The sequence below is a fragment of the Betta splendens genome, chromosome 9, assembly GCF_900634795.4.
Source record: "Betta splendens chromosome 9, fBetSpl5.4, whole genome shotgun sequence".
Classification (NCBI taxonomy): Eukaryota; Metazoa; Chordata; class Actinopteri; order Anabantiformes; family Osphronemidae; genus Betta; species Betta splendens.
In genome coordinates, this window is record NC_040889.2 from 22,821,169 (window position 1) to 22,836,949 (window position 15,781).

Sequence of the window (15,781 nt, forward strand, 5' to 3'; positions counted from 1 at the left end):
ATCCATAACAGCTGACGTCTGCGGTAAAACATGGGCTAAACCTACTAGTGCGAAGACGAGTCGTCCAGTTTCACGTATTAAAGCTGCGTGACCCGGAGGTCCACATCCCTGCGCCGTCTCGTCTGCGCCGACCCGTTTTCAGCCAACTTTCTGCCGAGTCATCTGGAGACGCGCAGCTCCGCCCCGGGACTCGGCTCCGCTCCGGTTCCGCTCATCCTCAGTCAGCGCGGACGGCACCGACATGTCAGGGCCGGTGAGAGAGGAGCCTGGACCACCGGGGAGGCGTCGCGGGTCTGACACGATCCGAGTAGCGGCGAAGAGTCCAACAGACAGACGGGACTTTGACGTCAGAGGAGACTGCACCGTAAGACAGGTCAGGAGACGCACGACGCCCGCTGCGCCTGTTTCTCAGCGTTGTGCGTAAAATGTTGGGTTTTTCCTGACGGTCACTGATTCCAGTAATGAGTAATCTGCCTACGTTAGGATTGGTAGACGCACCAATTATGCTGTCATTGGCCCTTTTACGTTTCGTGTGTGTGTGTAGTTAAAATGCGGTCTGTCGGAGCGTCTGGGAGTCCCAGCAGAGCAGCTGGTGCTGATCCACTCGGGCCGGGTTCTCGGAGAGTCCGAGGTGTTGAGTCACCTTGAGGCACCGGATGGAACAGTCAGTGTCTGCGTGATCCGCAGGTACAGGGCCGCGTAGGCACGTATGTAAAGTCATTACCTGGTCGTCACACACCTTAAGCCTCGCGAGAGAGGACTGCTCATGTCTGTGTTCAATATTTCCTCCCAGATCTACTCATTTCCTGTGGTACATCTTGAAAGCATCATACACTGCATTTTCGCCTTCAGATTAGCTTTAAAGCCTTTAAAAGTACTTGTTACACATTCATTTGCACATACTCTCAGATCTAGACATCAAAATTAAATAATTCACGTTTCGGCTCCGTGTAGTCTCTGTTGTATTGATCCATAAAGAATCTGACTTCCCTCCATCTTTCTCTGGCCTCCATCCGCTCCCACCAGTGGTTCTGCTTCAGAGACGACTCCGTCAGCCCTCACACACGATGCAGCTGCAGCGTCTCCCACCTCTCCCCTCTGTCTGGGTAAGAAGCGTCCTCTCTGCGCTGCTGCAGGGAGCGGCTCCTTCCTGCACAGCTCTGCGAGCTGCTCTGCAGTGTGGCCCGCTCTTCTCCATGTGTTACAGTGGACGGGCTGGAGTCTCTGACCAGCAGCGGGTCTGGCCTCTTCGCTGCGCTCCAGCGCCAGATGGAGCGGCAGCTGTTGGCCGACCCAGAGATGATGCGCAGTGTGCTCGGCGGCCGCTTAGCGCAGAGCACGCTCTCCTCCGCCAGCCCTCAGCTCACCAGACTGCTCATTCTGTCAAATCCTCAGATTCAGCATCTTCTAGAGACAAACCCGGTGTTTGGAGATATGCTCAACAACACAGATGTCATCACACAGGTGGGTCTCTTTAGGAAATCATCACTGAAAAGAAGGAAGAAACGTAACAGGTTTCTTCCTTCTTCTGTCTGTTTCCAGGTGCTGGAGCTCATCAGGAACCCTGACATGATAGAGGAAGTGCTTCATAATAAAAATGGAGCTTTAGATGATTCACAGCCAGTGCAGGACAACAATAAACCCCCCACTCATGATTGGGAAGGTCTTGTGAAAACTGAGGAAGACGTCCAGGAACATAGTTTCTCCCGTCACCACAGAGATCCTCTCAGTGAGCTGATTTCCACCCCCAGAGCTGAAGCTAATCCTCAGCCCCCTGCTGCAGGTTTCAACTCCCAATCCTTATTATATATATTATATTACTTCTCATAATTCACCTTCTGATGTCTGTATTGCTTGATGTCATTCTTGTGACAGGCATGCAGTCTTTGTTGGAGGAGGTCATGGCCAGTCCAGGTCTGATGGAGAGCCTGCTGTCTGGGCCCTACGTCAGCAGCCTACTCAACTGCCTCAGCCAGAACCCTGACCTGGCTGCACAGGTAACGTGTGTGCACTTTTGGGGTGTTCATCCATGCAGATACCTTTTCGATTTAATTTTGATTTCAAGAGCATCGTTGGCTAAAAGAACCATGCTACAGTTCCTGAAACATATCCCTATAACCTCAGTACCCCAATCTTCTGCACACACATTTTCTAACTCAAATTTAATCTATTCTGACTCTCAGATGCTGCTGAGCCACCCCTTAATTTCAGGGAATCCTCCTCTGCAGCAGCAGATGAGGCAGCACCTCCCCCTCTTCCTGCAACAGGTCTGATTGTTGGAACGTTGGAACACGTACAGTATGAAATACCAATATTACAAAACACCTGTTGTTTCAGACGTCTATCATTTGGTTTTACCTGAACAGCACACCACCTTTGCCTTGGAAGTGCAATTTTCTTACTTGATGTTACTAATCTATTTATTATTGTGAACTACATGTAGATGCAGAATCCAGAGCTCTTGTCAGCTTTGTTGAATCCCAAAACAATGGAGGCTGTGCTACAGATCCAACAGGGGCTTCAGACACTGGCTGCAGAGGCGCCTGGCCTCATACCCATGTGTGTAAAAACAGACCCCACAGCCAAACCTACATTCATTTTTGTCAAATTAATAAAAACGTTTAAATAAAGTTTCACTGTTGCAGGACTGGACTCACAAACACTGGGACCAGTGTCACCACTGCCCCTCCGCTTTCATCTGACTCTGTCCCCAACAGCCAGTCAGGAGATGGTCCTCATGTTGCCACGGTGACTGAGCAGCAACAGAAGTTTGTCCATCAGATGCTAAAGGCGCTGGCTGCCACAAGTGATGGGGTACGTAGTGCTGCTTGTACAGAACACAATCAGCACCGCACATGTCGAGAACTGAACTAAAAAAAGCTGTTTGCTGTCAGGTCCACAGTGAAGAGGCTGGGCTACACGAGGAGCTGCAGCAGATGAGCTCTGTGGGCTTTGAAGACAGAGACGCCAACCTGCAGGCCCTCATCAGCTCAGAGGGAGACCTCACTACTGCGGTACAACGTCTGCTCGGCCTCTGACTCACATGTACTGAAGCACGTCATGAATAGGTGCTTTGTACAAGACATCTGAGGCGTAGCATTAAAGACATACAGTATTTATTCCTTAACTTTCCCTTTCAGTTCAGAAAGGTAGATACAAGAAATTGCCTACTGAGGCAGATATGTGGTTGTGGGGGAAACCTTATATAAGAAAGACTTGTTCTATCAAGTGAGAACTAAGAGAATGTACTCAGGTACAGAAACAAATCCTGTTTCTGTACATGAGCGTTGAGGTTTTAATAATGTGGAAGCAAGTGCTTTCACCGTGACATGTACTGGTACAGGTCCGTGTAAGTACTTAAGTCCACCCCACATGCTGTAGACTTAGCAATTGCATAAATATTCAGAGCCAGCTCATGCATTATTAATCTGTGCAGCCACACTGTGACGCTCAGACCCCTTTCATCTTGCCACCTGGACAGACTCTAAGGAAAACCTTTAACATCTTGGCCAGGAGCTCAGTCTGTCATGTGCTGTCTAGCCTCCCCAGGCAAAACACCAGAAAATCATGAAGGTACATGATGTAGTCCGTTTTCATTTGAATTTCTTTTTTTTTAGAGTGCTGTGTGAGATCTTGTTAATCTAGCAAATAAATCATAATAATAATAAAGAAATACCGTACACCAAATCTGAAATATTTGTTAATTAATAATAAGAATACAATCAAACACACTAGAAACTATCACTCTCTTTAAACATCTGTCATGAAATAATCACATCATAATGATGTGCTTAGTTATTTTACTGTGCTAATGCTAATATCTTACACTTCTTTACTTCAGACACTAGGGGTCAGTCACACATTTATTTCCCCCTAATGTGAAATAAATAAGCTGAAATCTGTATTTTCTAGTTTTGATTATGAAAACTATTTGTTTAAACTAACAGCACATAGTCACGTTCACCTTTAAAGGTGACTTTCAGTTCTGTTTGTGAAAATGTGCTGTGTGTGACATCTGATTTTGGTTTTCTCCTCCCCTGTTTTGTGGCCTCACTCTCAAAGACCTGTGGATTAACTGAAACATATGACAGACACATGCGCCGACGTCACAGATACATGACAGCCTCATACGTTAGTCTGCTGCCGTCAGACTGAGGGGGTTTAATTTAATCTCCAGTAGTGTGTGCGTGTGCCAGTTTGCCTGGATGTGTGAGATATCCACACATCCAGTGGCCAAGGGGGTTTCTTCTGGATTAGAAGCTCCTAAAATATTCTGCCTGAGCTTTGAGTCACATCACATAAACAGCTCCCAAGACTTGAGGCGTGTGTGACTATGTGTGTTTGTGTTTGACAGAAAGGGAGGGAGGTGTGTCAACTTGTTTACTGTGGGTGCGTGTGTGAACTTTATTACATATGAGAAGAAAATAATCAAGTTTTAAGCTGCTGTGATCTTTTTATTTGTTAAGGCCACACATTAAGGAGATCTAAACCTGTCTCACAGCAGTGTGAAATCTAAATCCGTTAATTCATTTTAATTTATTGTACTCTAAAAGATTAGGCTAGCGCAGCTTTTGTCTTTCATGACAATGAAAAAAATATCTTATTCTTATTATGATCGGCTTCTTAGATTCATTATTTGTAGCATTAATCTCTGTACATCTTAAAAATGATCACTTTTAAAATATATGAAACAGGGATATTTATTGTAATGACACAAATAAAGTCCAGCATCACACAGACCATCTTAGCCACATTAAAAGTTCCGTCACACTAGCAGCTCTGAAATGCTCCATTAGGCTCCTTGGTGCTTTAAATCATTCCTTAAGTTCCCATCAACCTTCACTTCAGCTGCTGCTGCAGCTCTGTGACTGCTGGCGACAACGTGCGGCTGATAATGCGCTGCTCAACCTCCGTGGCCATGTCCGCGATGCTCCTCCTGACGTCTAGCACCAACACGTTCTCGTCCTCCAAAGGAGGCTCCAAAGCATCGAACTGGGAGCGCAGCAGGTCTGCCTTCATGTAGTGTCCCCTCCGGGCCAGCATCCTCTGGTGGATGAGATCATAGTCACCGTGTAGGAAAAGACACAAGACATCGGGGAGCGGAGGGAGGATTTCTGGGTCTGGACCGGAAGAGGCCGTGAGGGCTTTAGAGCCGTGGAGCAGGATCTGCCTGTACAGGCGCTTCAGGGCGGAGCACACCACGAGAGCATCTGAGCCTGAGGTCCTGGCTCTGACATGGACACACACACAAACACTGCATGTAGTGAGGGCGATAATAAAAATACAGCAGTGAAATTAACTAAAACCCATACGAATGAAAGGAGTGAAAACTAGAAACACAAGGATGAGCAGACGGGGAAAAGTAAGTGTGACCGAGTTTGGAAGTCTTTGATGATTTAAGAACGAGACGAGACTCTCTTCACTTCACTCCTACATTTCCTCCACACTCCCAGTCACCTAATCTGTCTTCCCTCTCTCCCAGACTCCCCTTCCTCGCTTTCTGGTTTTCATCTCAATTTAGAAACCCATCTCGGATATTTTTGATCTTTCTCAACAATTTCATGCCTGCGTGTCCTCACCTCGCCACTCTGCACTTCAGCTCTCTCGCACTTTTCAAAAATGTCAGCTTTTCTTTTTTTTGGCCATTAAAAATATGTTGTTTTTGAAGCTTTGGCATAATTATCATTATATCATTAAATCTGTGCCCAATAAAAGTGTTTTAAAGTTACCTCTGAATGACTTCGTGCAGTTTGAGAAGCCACGGCAATCTGTCCTAGAAAGACAGATAACAATAATTAAAATGTTCTTTTCTCTCTCTTTTGCCAACTATCCAATATTAATATAAATGAAAAACGTAATGTCTTAAAGCTGGGAAAAAACAGGTAGCGTGACCAGAGACTACAATGAGGGAACCAGGCTACTATGTAAACCATGTATCAACACTGCTGCTCCAAAAGTCTGATCTTCAGCTCAAAAAGTCCAAAAGCAATTTGCGTATCAAACAGAGATCAGGCAGAAAAAATAGACATTAATCACACTACAATCAGAAACAGTTTGGTTACAACAGAACCCGTGTCCCCTTTTACATTGCAGAGCCTTTATTACTAGATTAGAGAACTCCCATTCTCTCACATCCAGGCTTCTGAGCACATGCTTTCCTGTATAGTTATGCCAGCCTCCATCTGCTGACTCCCATCCTCAAATAACTATAATCCTGAATTTACATCCCTACTTGCCTTTATCGTTGATTCTAAGTTTTTATTTTTAAACACGCTAACGCATTGGAGAGAGCAGCTCCCGGGGTAACCCTCCCCGCTGTTCAAAGCAGATTTCAGAGTGGGAGGTTATCATCAGCTCCCAAACAGCGCTACCAGCTAGCTGCTGCCAAATGTTCTGCCTCTAAGCTCGTACGCCCAGCTCTGGCAGACAGCCAGTCAATTGTTTGGAAGTCGGCCACGAATGACTGGGAAAAGATGAATATCGAACAAACCAAAATAAATGACTGGACTAGACGTGAAGAGTGTGGGCTGTTGGGAAAGCCTCAGTTTCGCTCTGTTTGAGCTTTCTGTGAGAATGATTTACTCATGACAGAGAAGAAATAGAGCAGCAGTCACCTGATCTGTGAGCGCTTCACCTCGAGACATTTTCTCAATGTTTTCCTGTGGGTGGTAGCTATCCCCATCATGCAGAGGCCAGCCCAGCTGAAGAATAGAAATGCAGACAGGTGAATATGGAGTCCTGCTGTGTGGATCTGTGTGTAGAGTGGGAAAGACCCACTCACCTTTTCTGATAGAAAAGCACCCAGGGTGCTTCTATGTAAGAGAAGACAGAGCAAAAAAGAGAAAACAAGTTTATTTAGTAATTTAAGAAATCTCAGATAATCTCTGGCCTCTACTTTCTGTATTCTTTAAATTTAAAAACAAACAAACAGAATTATCAGCTGACTGTATACAGACTTTCCGGAGCCTGAAACGCCCATTATGATGCAGATCATCGTGGCTGTGGATTTTCAGACACTGTCAGTAGCAGTCAGTCAAGCCCTGAAATGTAAAAATAAATCTGTTTAACTAAAAAGACTAAAAATAAAGTCAAATCATCATCAAATTATACACACGAACATTATATAAGTATGTGGAAAACATATTTATATAAGGTTAAAATTAAAGAATGTAGTATGATTAACAGAACGTAAATTACTTCTGAACCAAAATATGTTACAAAGAATATTACAAGTGCAAAATACCTAAAAACCATCATCACACGCAACAAGCTAAAATAACCCTAACCAGCTGCAGTATTAGGTAAATATAAATTGCAGTATTGCATTACAATAAATACAATATTATGGTTTATCTGTTAACTGATATTGAAAATACGATTTGACTATAAGATTTCTATATAACTCTAATTTGTATCAGAATAGTCACTTATGTGAAACGTGTAGTGCAATAAAACATTAAAGTGAAATCTAGGAAAACATCCCAAGTGCTGCCAGTTTGTTAAACTGAGCTCGGGGGCTTCCGTAGCTGCTTTTTAATTCACACAGTGACAGGCGACAGTTATGCAGGTGCAGCGCAGCGCTAAACCCATTACAGGACGTCTGGGACGTGAGCCTCGTTTACTGCAACAATGAGACAAAAAAACACCACTCACATTGTATTGGCAGTGACGTTTTGAGGAGGCTATTAAATCCTCTACTTGCAATCACCTTTCTCTACAGAGCGGACAATGGCCGCAGGGTATTTTTGCTGAGTGGCGTCATGACGCATGACGCACGACGTACGTCATCGGCGCGTACGTTTAAAGAGACAGCGCCCTGTCTGGGAACAAACACGGAGACTGCGCTGCAGCTGAATTAATCATTATTGAAATAAAAAACAAATAATCACACTCTTTGTGAGTTAACCTTCACCTTAAAAAACATAATATTAAGGAACATTTGTTTTATTATTACTTTAGAACCAATATTCACCTATATGAGTTAAATGCAAATAAACACAAATGCCTACCATCCGCCCATAATTGTTGCAAATTACAGTGTCATTATCTAGCACACATACGTAATAATAATACAGTTATTGTCAACGCGTGTCTATAGTTACCAGTTGACAGTTTGACACCGCACACGTGAGATTACAATTACATAGCACATGCTGGGGTTTGGAAAGGGAAAAGGTGGGGATAAAGCAGAGGGGAGGGGAGCATCCTTCCTGCTGTGGATCCATCAGTGAACAGTCGGCAGAGAGACGGATGCGAGCTCTCCTCTCTCCCGCTCTATTGCATCGCATCCATCCAATCTCTTATACATCCATCCATCTCTCCATCCACCCGCTCGTTTCCAGGGGCGTCACGGGGGGCGGGTGGGTAAGACCCGACTAAAAGGCACATATGCATGCCTGTGTGCGCGTGAGTCATCCTCGTGTGTACGTGTGCGTCCGGTCTGTAGATCCGATGAAATGAGGAGCTGAAACAGGACCGACAGAAAGGATGAAAATGCTCCGGTTCCGCAGCCCCAGCATTCGCTCCTTGGATCAGGAGATTCTCTGCACGATCAGGTTACTGGACGACTCCGAGATCTCCTGCAGCATCCAGGTAGACGACAGCTCCATCACTGTCATGTGCCATGCTTTGTAATTATTGCAAAAATCACGTGGACGCAGATAGATTTCCTTATTGAAATTTGTTTGCTATAAAAACTCACGCCGTTTTTTTCTAATCGTATCGGGATTTCTGTTGAACAAAGACAATTTGACGTACTGTATTGCTCTCCTAGTTTACGCTGCTGTGATTTACTGTTTTTCTCCATACTGCAGGGTATAGTGCAGAGGAAAGACCCATACCCAACACTGATGCATGCGTTTGTGCTGGGTCCGAGCAGGATGTGATCCACATGGCGAAAAGTTCGAATAGAGTTTGATTCATAGCGGAGGAAATGAGCTCAATGGGCGTGGTGGCACTTTTGATAATGACGATAATGATGCTGTTAGGATGATTGATTGCAAACACTGGGCCTGGTTTGTGTGTGTGTGTGTGTGTGTGTGTGTGTGTGTGTGTGTGTGTGTGTGTGTGTGTGTGTGTGTTTGTGTGTGTGCGCGTGCGTGTGTGTTTACAGGTGACTGTGTGAACAAAAATTTGTTTAGAGCCAATATTTAGATGCATATTTGCTTTAAATTAAGAAATGTAGTATAGACCTGTGTCTTCATGATTTAAAATACCAGCTCAGCAGATTTAGACTCATTGTTGACATCTTTCACTTGCCTGCATTACTGGATCTATTGTTTGCTTCCAGGAGAGAAAATCCCTGCTGTGCCTCACTGAGCTCATTTTCCAAATGATGTTTATATTTGGAAAGGCAGCATTTTTATTGAAAGACAAAGTCAAAAATCTAGTTTACTTTAAACTACTCGAAAACAAGAGCAAAGAGCAAACAGTTGTGTCTGTTCAATGAAAGTCTATTCCAAATGGTTAATAAGACACTTGTTTGTGTGTTTGTCAATAACTATAACACCTGTGTGGGCCCATATTCAGGGATTTAGAAATGAATACCCTTAGGTGAACTTGTTGAATGAAAATGTCATAGTTACTAATATCAGCCCAAATCCATATTAGAAAGGACTAAATATTTTTTGGATGGCCAGAGGGGATTTAAAGTGAAATTTATTTGGAGGGTCAGAATAGGTCTAGAGCTGAGTAGCCTTCTTTTTATTTGTTTCTAAATGACACAGCCCCTAAACTTGGGTAAGTGAATGAAACAAACAGGAGGTACAGATAAGATGTGCCAGTTTGAGGCTCTCAGTGGCAGATCTATAAACATATTCATGGCCTGGTAAAGGTGTGGGGTCCCCACTGAGCGGCTGCAGGCAGGGACCAACATTTATCATCATCTAGAAGTCAAACCCATTTCAGCTCCGCAGGCGTAGATGTTCTAATGCGAGGCTCAGCTGGCACCAACAGGGGAACGATGCAGACGCTCACACCTTGACCGAATGGGATTAAACGTGATTGTCGGATGAGGGAAAATATTTTTGGCTGCTTGAACAAAGGAAAGTACAATTTTCTGTTCACAAACAAAGTGGATGCTGCGTGTGCTCGGGCCCCTCGGCCCTGAGCTGCAGCTGCTGCCAGAGGAGGGTGAAGCGCTGTGACTCTGCCGGGCTGAGGCTGAAACAACACACGGCGCATAATGTGTGCAGTAGTAAACATCGGTATGAGTCCATCCTGTTCAGTTCAATCAACTGCGGCTTGTTGACGCCCAGAGGTGACGCGCTTGTGAAAGCAGTGCAGCACCTCGCCTCACGCTTTGGGCCCAGTGCTGCCTGGTGCAGGATTGAAGCGCTGTCTGACTAAATGTCCTCCTGTTCCTCCACATGTACTCAATCAATGATTTACAAAAGCCCATCAATTAAGTGCACAGAGAGAAACCGGCAGGGATTCCTGGCGGTGCATGTGCTACCTGCATACACAACTTTTAACCAGTGCAGGCGTCGCAGAGTGTGAACGTGAAGCTGCGGAATAAGGAATTGGACATTTATGTTTCTGGCTGACTGAACTTTCCAGCGCTTTCTTTAATGGCTTTGTGTTCGGGCGCGGAGCCGCTCCCTCCTACATATTTCATGACATCCTGCGCTCCTCATGCTACACTTCTGCTGCTCAACAACAGCATTCTCCTGTTTCCACTGTATGGAGCCTCCCGACTACTTCATGTGCCTTGTCGGTGCCCTCTGCTTTTGCCCATTTCGCTGAAAATGTAGGTCAGAATCAGATGAACGAAGGCCATCATTAAAACAATATGAGGAAGTTTGCTCAATTCATCTGCAGTTCAGTATTTCGCTGTGAGTCTGAAGTTCCTCTATCAGTTCCTGACTTAATAGTGGCATTGATCAGGTCTCTTCGGGACACATTGCTTGGCATTGCTTTGATTCTCTAATGAAATGCGGACTTATAAAATATGCTTTGATAAGAGTGACTGGTCCAATAAAGAGGCAACGAAGATTTATGCCCGGAACAGTCATTGTGTAACTGGAGCTATTTGTGCAGCTCTTAAACAACACAACTGCTTTACAATCCTTCAGAGCAATTCAGATATCCTAAAACAAAGAAGGAGACAAACAGATTTTGCAGTTAAGTATGAAGTAAACATCAACATGACCAAAGTAGTTTTTGACTACCCACTACCCACTTCTGGTGTTACAAGACATGATGACAGCAGGTAGACATTCCATTCAATTTGTTTACTTTGCCACTAAGTAGTTTGTGTATTTGTGTGCGTGTACATGTGTGCATATGTGTGCACGCGTGCTTGTGTGCGTCCGTGTTCACGTGTGTGTGTGTTTGTGTGTGCATGCGCGTGTGTGTGTGCGTGTGTGTGCGTGCGTGCGTGTGTGTGTGCGTGCGTGTGTGTGCGTGCGTGTGTGTGTGTGTGTGCGTGTGTGTGTGTGTGTGTCTGTGTGCATGTGCGTGCGTGCGTGCGTGCGTGCGTGCGTGCGTGCGTGCGTGCGTGCGTGCGTGCGTGCGTGCATGTGTGTGTGTGTGTGTGCAGCCTGGGGGGTGAACGTGTCCAGCCTGCTGCTCTCATGTTCAGTGGGAATGTTAAGTCAGACCTGCTGCAGGAGAGTGATGTCAGGATCAATACACGGTGACCTCCGCTGCTTTCAGCTCCTCTTCTCCTCTCATCCACCCGTCCTTCTCCCTCTCCCTCCCCTCATCTTCCCGCGCTTCGCTCTCCTGCTCACGCCTTCAAATCGCTTACTCTCTGCTCTACTTTCAGCGCCGCATTTGCATATTTACTCCGTCTGACCACCTTTTCCTCCCTTTCTATTTTTACATCCCTCATCTATATCTTCCTTGTCTCCAACCCTCCTCTATGTGTATCTCCTCCCTCCTTCTCCGTCTCTGTGACACATCATGTATAATTAAAGGAGATCACTGTTCTTCATGAGGCCAACATCAGTCAGCTGTCTGCAGTGCCCTACACCCAGTGTGTGTGTGTGTGTGTGTGTGTGTGTGTGTGCGTGCGTGTGTGTGTTGGACAGTGGAATAATGTCGAAAGATTTAGTTGCAACCGGGCCAAAGTTCTGCAATTATGGATATTAATCCACTAAATGGAAGTCTGGTGCAGACGATCTTATCAATATATCACTAACGCTGGCGTTGTTTTCCTGCACGTGTGCAGTTGAGGTGATGCTGGTGTTTCATTCTCCAGTTTATCTGTGTGTGAGCGGTGCTGAGGCAAGGCCACTGTTTCGTCTGGTAGGTTCTCTGGAGCAAGTTATAAATAGTGTAAGTTCACTATTCTTATCGTGCTCGCCGGCGCCTCTTTGATGCTCGTCTGAAGATAGAAGCAGGAGAAAGAGGCAAAACGCACAGATTGGTGGGAAGACGAAGAGATGGTTGATAAGGCCAAACGCAGGATGACACGGCTGGTCACGTTGCGTGAGCTGTGGAGATGATGTGAAAAACATCAATAGAGGGGAAAGGAGGAGCAGAAGAGGTGAAGAGGCTGCGGCAGAGCAGATTAAGCAGATTATAACATGAGGCAGATTCGAAATAAGATTTGAAGAGCGGGGCGATTTGGAAGCGGAAAAAAGGCAAAGGCTTGAAGCAGAAAAGGAGGAAAGTGTTAAAATGGGTGGATCATAAAGAAGCAGTAAAAGCTTGAGACATTGGAGAGCAGTAGACAACATAAGTACGTAACATAAGGGTGAAAGACTAAAGGTGGTCAGAGTTCACACTGAGCTGATTCATCCTGTTTTTTATGAGGACACTTTACATCATGACTTCAAAGCTCTGTTTCTGACTCAGAGGCGCGTCACTGAGATACACGCCTCGACTTTCATCGCATTTAAGAAGCAATAGACACACGACAGCCATCGTTTGCCACAACAACCTGTCGGAAAGACATTTGAAATACAGTAACTCTAATACTCTAATATTTCCTTTATTCATTATTTGTTTCACTGAATTATCTTTGATTATCTTTCGAATTTAACAATTGATATATTGTTACTTTTTTATTTCGCAAACTCTGATGCAACCACTCATCTTACAGGTTCCAGCATCAGTTCAACCACATCTGGATTACACACTACAAAATGTGTTGTGTGTTTGTGCCACTGTGCATTTTGTAACGTGTGAACACACTGTCATTGCGTCACGCTGTACAAAACAGACTGCTTTGTGCCAAAGCAACGTCGATGAGCAGACGAACAAACGCTCCCACACTCCGCCTGCCATCTTGTGTCGTTCGCCAACTAGAAAGCGGTCACGCTCCGTACGTCTGTAATTTACGGGCTCCCTCCCTCCACGCGCGCCGACCGCAAGGCCAGTCTGTGGACGCGCGAGGCGTGTTCCACATCACCCGTGTCCAAGTGCCACCGCTGCAGGTGATGACGAGGTAATTGGTTTGTCTCCTTCCACCAGGGGACAAGGTCATGGTTACGGTCCTCCTCACGTGGATGAAGATGGACTCTCAGGCTGATTTGTGATTACTTTAATACAAGAATTTCCAGTGTATTGATTAAAACGTTAGATCACAGCAGGTTCATGTTTTTCTAAATTTATACTGACCATGCAGATTAAACATTTACTTAGAATATTTATTTTAAACTAAAATTAGTTTTTTAAAAAATCCACAACATCAAAGAAGAAGGCACATGAATAATGACGCTGTTATGAGAAGTATAATGAAAGATAAAGTTTGGGAATATCAGCTTTTCTGAGAGGCTGGAGTCTTGCTAGCAGCCATGTGAGCCCTGTAGAACTAAATGCTAGCGTCAGCAGCCGCAGGTAGAAAAATACTGTTCTGCACATCATCATGCTAGCGTGCACAGTTAAAGATAACGGGAGTCGTTAATATAATAGTTGTTAGTACAACAAATTTTGGACTTTTTTTTATCACACTTGCACACACTTCACTTGAAATCTGCATGGATGATCTGTATTACTGCATATCCGGACTTGTTTTTTCTGCTAGACGTCCACCATCTCTGCTGTGAGTCAGCGGCTGAGGAGCCTGAACTCAGACACTTCAGTGGAGCTGTGTGGATTTTATGCTGATGCACTGTGTGGTGTAGCTCAGAAAGCGTAGATTGACCGATCAAACCATTCGCCACTTTATAATGGGATGATAGAAGCTTTCACAGAGTGGGAAGATGATTTCAGAAGGTTTGTGGCCTTAATAGAAACTTGATGGTTGTGTTGCATAATATGGACTGGAAGAGTTCGCTCTTCTGCTGCAGCATTTAGCCCCAGAGGATAATTTGTATTTTGTATTAACATCCTGCTTCTGTGGTTTATCTTCAGTTGCCTCTTATTTTCCAAGAAGTCTAAGCATTAAAATATTTAAACAGCCTCCTAAAACCATCTGAGCCCTTGATGAGTCATATTGCACGCTGTACAAGCATCCGTCACATTTTAAATTCTGGTACAAAAATACCCTTGACTGTGAAACACGTCATGTGCACGTTATACGTTACATGAATATGGAACAGAAGGCCTTTTAATTCAGCTCTTCGCCACCTCTTTGATTCTCCCACACCCCATGTCCAGCGGATTGATTTGTTTCTGTTGTCTCCCGCTCGAGGATCTGGATCGATGCGTTTACTGGCTCCGGGGCCCGAATAAAAACAAGGCGGCTTTAGAGACATTGGACAAAGTACACGGGCAGCATTTTATGCCTTCAAGTCCATAAAGACTAGTGACAGCTATTTTGAAGAAAAGCCATGAATCAATGCAGCGTTTGTTTCTTCAAGTTTGCGTGAAGCCAAATGGGTCATATCACCAATTTTAAGTCCCATCACACTCGCTGTGTGCATTTGCAATGAGAGCGCTGGCTTCTTGCTGGAATTTCATGCTTCTCCTCCTCGTTGCGTTTCAGTCAATTAGATATGCCTAATGTCTTAAATGACTTGCACCGAAGTTGATAAGAAGCGGTCGTAAGTGAGTAGGCACGCTCATTAATTAAAAACAAGCCCATGTTCTAACTGGGCCGGGCCTCCCAGGGTCCTAGCGCTTGGCCCTCAGGGGCCACGGAGTCATGACCAGGACAAACGCACACTCTGGTGTTAATATAGGCGTGTCCAGCCCTCCCTCTCCTTTAACAATAACCTCCCTCACGTTACATTCAGGAACACGTCGACGCTGACTGTGCAGTAAATAATAGACCGCTTGTGTCTGATGGCGTTCTATTTTCCCCTCCTGCTTCATTGAGAAACGGCAGAGTGAACGCATGCAAACGTCAAAGTGCACTTTGCTACTGTGTGTGTGTGTGTGTGTGTGTGTGTGTGTGTGTGTGTGTGTGTGTGTGTGTGTGTGTGTGTGTGTGTGTGTGTGTGTGTGTGTGTGTGTGAGGCGGAGAGAAAAGCACTTTGCCGTCATTAGGTGAGATCATGTAGAGACAGGATGACCGGGTTAATTTTTTATGCCCAGCCTTTGGAAATATAAAATATGCATTGGGCCCTTGTTGGACATGACATAGACTCTTCGTCGTGTCTCAGTCTGTCTCCTACTCTCTGCCTCACTCGTCTTACTCACTCTTTCTCTCGCTGGCGCTGCTTCCACCTCTCTGTCCGAACCGCTCCACCCGAACCCGTCTCGGGTTCACTTCCATCCGACCCTGTCCGTCTTCCCGCGTCCCCGCCGCGCGTTCGCTCCTCGGATCGAGCGGCTCCGGCGGCGCCGCCACGGATCAAGGGAAATTCCTAGCGAGCTGCAGACACGCGCTTATGGAGACGCACGCGGCGCTTACACGATGTTTAACCTAACTCACGCGCGCCCACGGGGA

General features: G+C 45.4%; 3 protein-coding genes across 11 annotated transcripts in view; 2 read left to right on the plus strand and 1 right to left on the minus strand.

Annotated features, from left to right (window-relative positions):
* The first annotated feature begins 37 nt into the window (after positions 1–37).
* On the plus strand, positions 38–3,902 carry LOC114862366 (ubiquilin-1-like). The gene is made up of 10 exons (XM_041072287.2): positions 38–373; positions 545–687; positions 1,027–1,106; positions 1,208–1,464; positions 1,543–1,783; positions 1,876–1,997; positions 2,184–2,267; positions 2,444–2,559; positions 2,646–2,814; positions 2,895–3,902. Exons 1-10 carry the CDS (start codon positions 242–244, stop codon positions 3,036–3,038), a joined length of 1,488 nt encoding a protein of 495 aa, XP_040928221.1. The 5' UTR covers positions 38–241; the 3' UTR covers positions 3,039–3,902.
* Positions 3,903–4,684: 782 nt separating this feature from the next.
* Positions 4,685–8,238, minus strand: LOC114862372 (probable gluconokinase). 6 transcript variants are annotated; one of them, XM_029162602.3, is made up of 6 exons: positions 8,103–8,238; positions 6,957–7,040; positions 6,782–6,812; positions 6,615–6,701; positions 5,730–5,773; positions 4,685–5,230 (listed from the first exon to the last, which is right to left on the minus strand). In XM_029162602.3, exons 2-6 carry the CDS (start codon positions 6,992–6,994, stop codon positions 4,840–4,842), a joined length of 591 nt encoding a protein of 196 aa, XP_029018435.1. In that variant the 5' UTR covers positions 6,995–7,040; positions 8,103–8,238; the 3' UTR covers positions 4,685–4,839. The 6 variants fall into 6 exon arrangements, with proteins under 6 accessions (XP_029018435.1, XP_029018433.1, XP_029018432.1 ...); XM_029162600.3 differs by having other exon boundaries at positions 6,930–7,040; XM_029162599.3 differs by lacking the exon at positions 8,103–8,238 and adding an exon at positions 7,654–8,057 and having other exon boundaries at positions 6,930–7,040.
* A 213-nt stretch (positions 8,239–8,451) lies between these two features.
* Positions 8,452–15,781, plus strand: part of frmd3 (FERM domain containing 3) — a 29,098-nt gene continuing 21,768 nt past the window's right edge. For all 4 annotated transcript variants that reach the window (XM_029162593.3, XM_029162596.3, XM_055511998.1 and 1 more), the window contains exon 1: positions 8,452–8,592. In XM_029162593.3, the coding sequence (XP_029018426.1) occupies positions 8,488–8,592 (105 nt within the window). In that variant the 5' untranslated portion in view covers positions 8,452–8,487. The remainder of the gene's footprint in view (positions 8,593–15,781) is intronic.

What these genes read in the sequence shown, in the direction of transcription:
- LOC114862366 (XM_041072287.2), top strand. Translation starts at nt 242, where the DNA reads ATGTCAGGGCCGGTGAGAGAGGAGCCTGGACCACCGGGGAGGCGTCGC. An exon ending in AGTGTCTGCGTGATCCGCAG is followed by an intron (nt 688 to 1,026) that starts GTACAGGGCCGC and finishes CGCTCCCACCAG; the next exon opens with TGGTTCTGCTTCAGAGACGA. An exon ending in CACCTCTCCCCTCTGTCTGG is followed by an intron (nt 1,107 to 1,207) that starts GTAAGAAGCGTC and finishes CATGTGTTACAG; the next exon opens with TGGACGGGCTGGAGTCTCTG.
- LOC114862372 (XM_029162600.3), bottom strand. Translation starts at nt 6,994, where the DNA reads ATGATCTGCATCATAATGGGCGTTTCAGGCTCCGGAAAGTCTGTATAC. An exon ending in TACAGTCAGCTGATAATTCT is followed by an intron (nt 6,813 to 6,929) that starts GTTTGTTTGTTT and finishes TCTCTTACATAG; the next exon opens with AAGCACCCTGGGTGCTTTTC. An exon ending in CTGCACGAAGTCATTCAGAG is followed by an intron (nt 5,231 to 5,729) that starts GTAACTTTAAAA and finishes TGTCCATGTCAG; the next exon opens with AGCCAGGACCTCAGGCTCAG.